Source organism: Dreissena polymorpha, chromosome 8 (assembly GCF_020536995.1).
Source record: "Dreissena polymorpha isolate Duluth1 chromosome 8, UMN_Dpol_1.0, whole genome shotgun sequence".
Classification (NCBI taxonomy): domain Eukaryota; kingdom Metazoa; phylum Mollusca; class Bivalvia; order Myida; family Dreissenidae; genus Dreissena; species Dreissena polymorpha.
The window spans coordinates 44,987,080-44,994,753 of record NC_068362.1 but is presented as its reverse complement, the minus strand read 5'-3'; the positions used below and the strand labels follow the sequence as shown (position 1 = coordinate 44,994,753).

Genomic DNA, 7,674 nt, shown 5'->3' with positions numbered 1-7,674 from the left:
CAACGTTTCTCCATACATTCAATCTAGTTCATAGTTATTACTATGTTTTGATTTTAAAAACTACACATGCAAACTTCAATTTAAGCAGTCAATAACATATGTCAAGTTATGGCATTTTACATTATATATAAACCTAAGTTGTTAAAATTATTTAGAATAATGTCAATATACAAGCACTTTAAAAGTGTCTCCAAAATTTATCCAAAATAATGACCTAATGTGTGATGCTTTTCTATACTAAACTTGAGCTTAAACAATATCTCTGAGCTCGTTCAAAATGAACAAAATAATCGGTTTATATCTACACAAGAGTATCTTTACTTACACAAATGAGGACTGTCTATTTACAGTATATAACATTAAACTTATTCAAACAAGAATTATAGTCTCAACAAAACCAAATGTTCTATGTACAGACATAAACTCAATATTATTAACTCAATTTATCTGTCTCAAACTGTCAGCATTTTACGGCATGCTTCAAAGAATAACATTCAAAATACAAACTTAACCTTTCATACTGTTCAGGTTTTGTCGTGCAACGTTTTACCATATATTCAATCTAGTTCATAGCTATAACTATGTTTTGATTTTAAAAACTACACACGCACACTTCAATTTAATCAGCTGATAAAATGTGTCCAGTTATGACATTGTACATTATATATTAACTTACTCTGTTACAGTTATACCGAATAATGTCAATATACAAACACTTTAAAAGTGTCTCCAAAATATTCCCAAAATACCGACCTAATGTGTGATGGTTTTCTATACTAAACTTGAGCTTATACTATACAAAACGTCTCCGAGCTCGTTCAAAAAGAACAAAATAATCGGTCTATATCTACATAACAATATCTTTACTTGCACACATGGGGACTGTCTATTTACAGCATTTAACATTTACCTTATTCAAACAAAAGCTATAGTATCAACCAAACCAAATCTACTATGTACAGACATAAACTCAATATTATTTCTAATGTTTGAAGGTGTCTCAAACTGTGTCAGCATTATTACGGCATGCTTCAAAGAACAAAATTCAAAATACATACTTAACCTTTCATACTATTTATGTTTTTTTTTCGTGCAACGTTTCTTTATACATTCAATCTAGTTCATAGTTATTGCTATGTTTTGATTTTTAAAACCACACACGCAAACTGCAATTTAAGCAGTCAATAACATATGTCTAGTTATGACATTTTACATTATATATAAACCTACTCTGTTACAATTATACAGAATAATGGCAATATACAAGCACTTGTTATATAAAATAAACCGTTATCTGTTCAAACAAACTGTCCGCCAAAAGAATTTCAACACAGACATTTTTCTGAAGTAACGGGTAATTACAAACACGAAAATAAACACACACGTTTCAATTGATCTTTATAATACTTTTATACACACTCTTTGTTTCAAATACTCTAATCTTTATATATATATATATATATATATATATATATATATATACAACAAAAAAAGCTGTCTGTGAATACTATTTTACAATGAACATACACTTTTTGAAAATTAAGATGTTCCACAAAAGGACATGGGTGTGAAAAATACATACATATATACATACTTATGTATATAATTTCATCTGAGTGTTTACTCACACGCACACACATTAATTCCTGTCTTTACTTCCGTGCGGTTTTCACTTTTAGCTCTTCATATGCCATAACCCATGCATGGACACTATGTTTGAACATTACCTCTTTCGGAAAACTAGCAAGGAGGAATTCGTCTTCAATTAGAGAATCCAATCCATCGAAAAGACTGTAAATCGAAACAAACTGACAGATAAGTCATCTACTAAACATTTAACAAAGAAACCCAGCGATTATAAAACAAAAGAAATCTAAAATATTTTTTTAACATATGCTTAACTACCTACCTATATTCTGTGTTATTGACATAGTCTTCATCGTCGGTGTTTTCACGAACTGGTAATTGTAGAATTAGAAATTCGTGAAGTTTTTCTAGCATGTTTAACAATTTTTCAGAACTCAAATCCCTAACGTACGTTAGGAACTTTTTACCAATATCTTCGGGTATGTCACATAGAAATTCTTTTGGTAACGTCTCAAATGTTTCCTGAAACATATTATTCCTCCTTAGAAAAAAACATAACTAGTACACACAGACTTATAACCCTCTTCACTGACGAATTCGAGGTAAATGTTCAATTCAACATATTTTATTCAGTAACACATTAATGATGAATTAAAATAAGATCCTCATTCGAAAATTCGCAAAATGCAGCCTTCAATTAGATTGAATGTTGGGATTCGAGGGCTTCTGACTACTAAATCTTATTAAACATATATATTATAAAATTTTATAACATCTTGAGAAAATTAATATACTGACAAAATACAAGCTTTAATTGAGAATAAGAAAGTCTCGAACATGCCCAGTTATCGTTTACATAAACGAATATGTATTTTGTATGTGTACATCTTAAGAGTATTTATTTCATACTCGAAAATCCATCATTTTAAACAATAGTTTAATGTTGATCAGGAATGGTTTTAAGGTATTTTGTTAATAAAATACTTGTAACATATTGTTTCAATTTTAAAATGATATTACGAATCAATGTCTTTTATTATTGATGACATTTACACAAAGCTTACCTCATTAGTTTGTCCACTATCGATTTGTATCTTGGATTTTTGAAAGGACACCAAAAGCCACAATGCCTGTGCATGTTGAAGCTCACATGATTTGCAAGCCTTTACGTAAACAAAGGGAAACAAATTATAATAGTAAAATCAAAAGCAAATCTAGCGAAAAGAATAACCACGTATTACAATAACTAATAACATAGTATAATAGTACATATATATAACTCCGATTCATTACTATTAATGTCTATATTGTTTAAATTGCACACTGTTGTGTTTTAAATGTGTTTCAAAAAGTTCTGTTTTTGTATACCTATTTTATTTCAGGTGAATTTCGATACCCACTATTAGAATGTAGTTTAATATATATTCAACAACGAGAACAATTATTTTAATTTTCGAAATGCATTATTAGATATTTCCGTTGATGTCGAACCGCCGTTTACCATCGAGGGCAGCAATAAGCATATATATGTATGTAAATAAATAAATCAGCTTTTATTAACATTTTTCTGTTTTATATAAAACTGGGTTTTTTAAGAGTTTCATACAAACTAGTCCGTTGTAATACAGAATACAGTATATTTGTGAAGTTACATAACTACCGTTTGACTCAGCAACGTGCTACCCATCTGCAGACTCTCCTCCATGAATGTTTTTAGAGATTTGTCAGAATCTCCACCAGTTATTTGAAGGAAACTGATGGCAATGTCAAGGTTTTGAAGTGAGGTACATACGTCCGGAAGATACCTCAACTCGTCGTAAATTTGGGTTTTAATAGCGCTGCTTAGTTTGGCCTAGACATTTAGATAAAATATCTCGCTGGATTCATCGATAAACAATAACCATTCAAAAGCAGAGAACTATATAAAATTCAAATTACAATCATGTAAGAAGTAAATGACAAACACATGACTGAGTACAAAGGGAACATTTTTATATTAAAAATTAAATCTAATCCAACAAAATGTTAATTACACAACAGCAAAACAACAGACACTTATTTAAGTTCTTTAAGATTAAATATGTTACCAGACTAAACGCTTAAAATAGGTAAATTGACATGTTGAGATGTAAGTCTTGCATTATGTAAGGCATTAGAAGATGCTTTTATTCTTACCTGAGGAATTGTCTGTGCAATTCTCTCAAGTACAGCCTTATTTGTAAGTTCTGTTCTGTATATCATCACGTCGACCTGTTTTTGCATTGAAAATAATGACTGAATTTTGACATGTATATATTCGTCATTTAATATAACTTAATTGTTATAGTATTTTTAAATGGCATTGCATGTATCTTAATACCAATAAATAATATTTGGAATATTAAAAAATGAGACATAAAAGTTTATTAAAATAACCCTTCCGCGAGATGTGAACCTGGTACGAGGCATTTCAGACTTTTATAATAACCAGCGTATTTGTATACTCATTTTAAATATTTTAAATGCTCTATATTTTTTTCAATTTAAATTGAGGATTATTCATGGACGAAATGATACATTTTACAGTTTTCTTACCCAAAAGTGTAATTTCGCGATTTTGAATTTATGATATACATTATTTTTAATATATTACAATTCGTTTGAAAAGTGTTTTTTTTGCCAAACTGTGAACGAATCCGTTAAATGAAACATGTAGAAACAAAAGTATAAAAACGTTCTAAATTGGCATTTGGGGACAGAATTTGAAAACAGACACAAATAATGATAGCGGTTTATTGTAAAATCGTCAGTTACAGCATAAGCTCACCTGTGATTTTATGTATTTCCAGTTGACATCAATTTCCAAATAAACAAGAACATGAAAGGTGATTAGTTAAATACAGAAATATGTAAGTTAAATTATCTAAATATGATTCGCACGTTAGTTGATGTTGAAAACTTACCATCGGTATCTTTTTAAGGTCAATCAAAGACTTCGAGAACAAACACCTATCCATCACTTGTCTCTCCAGACCTACAAGATCGTACTCGATTTGCGTTCCTACACCAACTTCAAACGCATAGTGGCAATTTGCTAATACTAAAGGCATCAGGTCATTGTCCTCATCGTAGCTGATCAGATGAGCTGCCGCTATGTCCATAGGAGCTATTTTTTGTATTTCCGAATGTCTGAAGAAAATGATAAATATAATTTACGCACACAATTACATAAACATGAACTCCAACTTCAACTGTACCAAGTATTGTTAGGCATATCGACAAATAAGCTTTAATGACCGTTTTTGTGCAATAACCTTAACTTACTGGACTTTAATTATTATTAAACAACTGAGTATTCAACTAAATTCATTAAATAATTTAACTTAATAAATAATTCGACACATACTCTTTAATAATACATGCCCATTGCTAACATTTCATCAGATACGTATGTCCCAATTATGCCTTATCAGGTTTCATGTTTTAATCGAATAGTTCATATTGGTATAATTCATTCTTACATGATGCTTCGCAAAAAGGAGGAACAAGCCTAAGCGAGGATTTTTTTTTAAGTTATCTTTTTATAAAATTTGTGAAATAATGAAAGGATCGAAGAACCATGCGCATGAGCTTTGTTAAAGCGCCAGTAAACATTTCTCAATCGGATTCGTCAATTACGCGATACAATAAAACAGTTATTGTTATTTCTTAGTTCAATCAAGGACTCGGTATTTAAGATTCGTCTTCTTTTCCACGTGGATGATGAGATCAAACCTTTATCTCATGCCTCGAATTTTCATTCCAAAACTGTGTGAATGTTATATTCAGCGTTATTGTGGTACTATAAATATCATTACATTCATATACAAGTTTCTTCTTCAGTAGTGTTATTGGCTCCATTAATTTGAATGAGCAATCAGTTGTAACGATGTTCTATGTTTCAAATTCTAGTTACTGCAGCTGTTTAATGTAATTCAATCAACACTCACAAACACTATAATCATGGGCATTTAAGCCAATGAAAATGTACAATAATACTAATATTAAGTAGTACCTTTCTGATTCTATATACACGTTCATCATTTCATTCTGTTTATGACAAAGAAAGTGCGTCATAACATACGAGCACAACCCAGGTCCATCTGTGGCGGGCAAAAACACTGCCAGAGGTGTACCGTCATGTATTGGTGTACGTGAAAACTCATTAGGGACACGCACAAAGCCGAATTGTGTGCGACAGACTAAAAATAAATGTAAGTCATTAAAAACACATTTACATGTTAAACTATTTAATCATTAACATGATTTACTAAATGTAAACGGTATCTTTAAATATGTATTCTTAAATAAATATTTACCGTAATGTTCCAGGTTCTTTCTAGTAATATCCCAAGCGTTTGCAAATTCTTCTATGAGATGTGTCGTGTGTGGTCCAGCATGCATGTCTGGTAATAATTAATGCAATATACTCATTTTAGTTTGATAACAATTAATATAATAAACATTTCAAAGCAAGGTTGCTTTTTTACGTAATGTTATACTAAACAGTATTTATGTGAGACGCTGAGTTGCTGAGCTGGTAACTACTAAACTTCTACGGGAAAATAAACTTATTGGAAATTGTCAGTGACCATTTATGGAGTGCCTTTTAAGCTACGGGAAATACACACACTCAGCTCTATATGGCATGATCAGTGTTTCCACCTCTGGGCCTTGTCATGCAGAGATATTTTAAACAATTAGTTTGCCATATTAGACTACATCAATAGCGTTATTGATGGGGCCTGGCCGATTAACACCTACGAGGCATTAGTCCTATATGTTATACATATCGACATTTAGATATATCCTGTTGTTTCAGAGATAGTCTAAAAGTTAATTTTCTTTTGTTACATGTTAATAATAAATGTGTCACACCTGGGGCGTGCTTTGGATTTTAAATAAACTGTAGGGGACTTCTACCTGGTGCTACATTCCAAATATGAGATTCGCGTTTTCAGACAAGTAGATTTTGAAAGATTGTTCCTATGTAAGTCAATGAAAAACTGGCTATACCCCGACAGCGTGGTCACTTTTGACCCTTGGGGCAATACTTTACCGCGGTATAACCAGATTCCAAATATGAAAGTCATTGGCCTTTTTATTTTTAAAGATTTTCAAATGCTTTTCCTTTAAAAGTCTTTGTAGCAGGGCGGGGTCAGTTTTGTCCCAAAAGAAAAATTTAATACATTTTTGAAGACCTCTAAATTAAACTGCAATTTCGAATATGTAAGCTATTTTGTTGCAAAACGATTTTTTAAGGTTTATATAAATTAATGTAAAAACTGGTAGCCTCTGGGGCGATGCGTTATTTGACCACAAGGATATATTTGAACAAACTTAGTAGAAGACCTCTACATGATATTAATTCTAAATATTTACGTGATGAGCTTAGCGGAATCAAATAAAACGAATTTTACAGATTTTTCAAGGGTCTTACATTTTGTCATTATTGAAATAAATATGTAGATGAACTTCAGAAAGTGCTACATATATAATATAAAGGCGATGTTCTGTGTGGTTTCCAAAAAAATATTCGCCAGCTTTATTTCTATAAAAATTAAACCGAAGGTCTCTAGGACGAGGTTACGTTTGACCATATCGATATATTTTGAACAATCTGCGCAGAAGACCTTTCGATGTTACCAAATGACAAAGGTTGTGAAAGGTTTTCTCTACAAAAGTCTCTGTACAATTAGTGACCCTGTTGCAAAGCCAGATTTGACATAAATTGAACCCCAATTGCAACGGCCTACAGATGAAGCTCTAAAACGAATATGAAATCCTTGTGCCTTGCGTTTAGAGACTGTAAGATATGTGAAGGTATTCCCAAAATAAGTTTATCTCAAACGGGTAACCCCAGTATGCCAGTATCATAATATAAACAAATTGTAAAATGATCACATAACGACGTAGCATACCAAACACATTTAGTTTTCCTTTTTTTAAACCCATTTTCGGTCCTGTGACCTAACTAATCCATGGTCCGTAGAAATTTGAACAAATATCATAGACGACAACCCGAGACACAATTCTATGAGGTTTCATCAAACTCTGCCTGGCGGTTTA

The 7,674-nt window shown here is 31.4% G+C and overlaps 1 protein-coding gene across 1 annotated transcript in view; it reads right to left on the bottom strand.

Annotated features, from left to right (window-relative positions):
- Nucleotides 1-1,504: 1,504 nt before the first annotated feature.
- The window catches only part of LOC127840932 (E3 ubiquitin-protein ligase rnf213-alpha-like), a 38,340-nt gene continuing 32,170 nt past the window's right edge, over nucleotides 1,505-7,674 (bottom strand). Inside the window, exons 28-35 of the mRNA XM_052369397.1 lie at nucleotides 5,925-6,011; nucleotides 5,621-5,807; nucleotides 4,530-4,755; nucleotides 3,763-3,837; nucleotides 3,248-3,439; nucleotides 2,652-2,750; nucleotides 1,910-2,109; nucleotides 1,505-1,791 (exon numbers count right to left, since the gene is read on the bottom strand). Coding sequence (XP_052225357.1) covers nucleotides 1,653-1,791; nucleotides 1,910-2,109; nucleotides 2,652-2,750; nucleotides 3,248-3,439; nucleotides 3,763-3,837; nucleotides 4,530-4,755; nucleotides 5,621-5,807; nucleotides 5,925-6,011 — 1,205 coding nt within the window. The 3' untranslated portion in view covers nucleotides 1,505-1,652. The remainder of the gene's footprint in view (nucleotides 1,792-1,909; nucleotides 2,110-2,651; nucleotides 2,751-3,247; nucleotides 3,440-3,762; nucleotides 3,838-4,529; nucleotides 4,756-5,620; nucleotides 5,808-5,924; nucleotides 6,012-7,674) is intronic.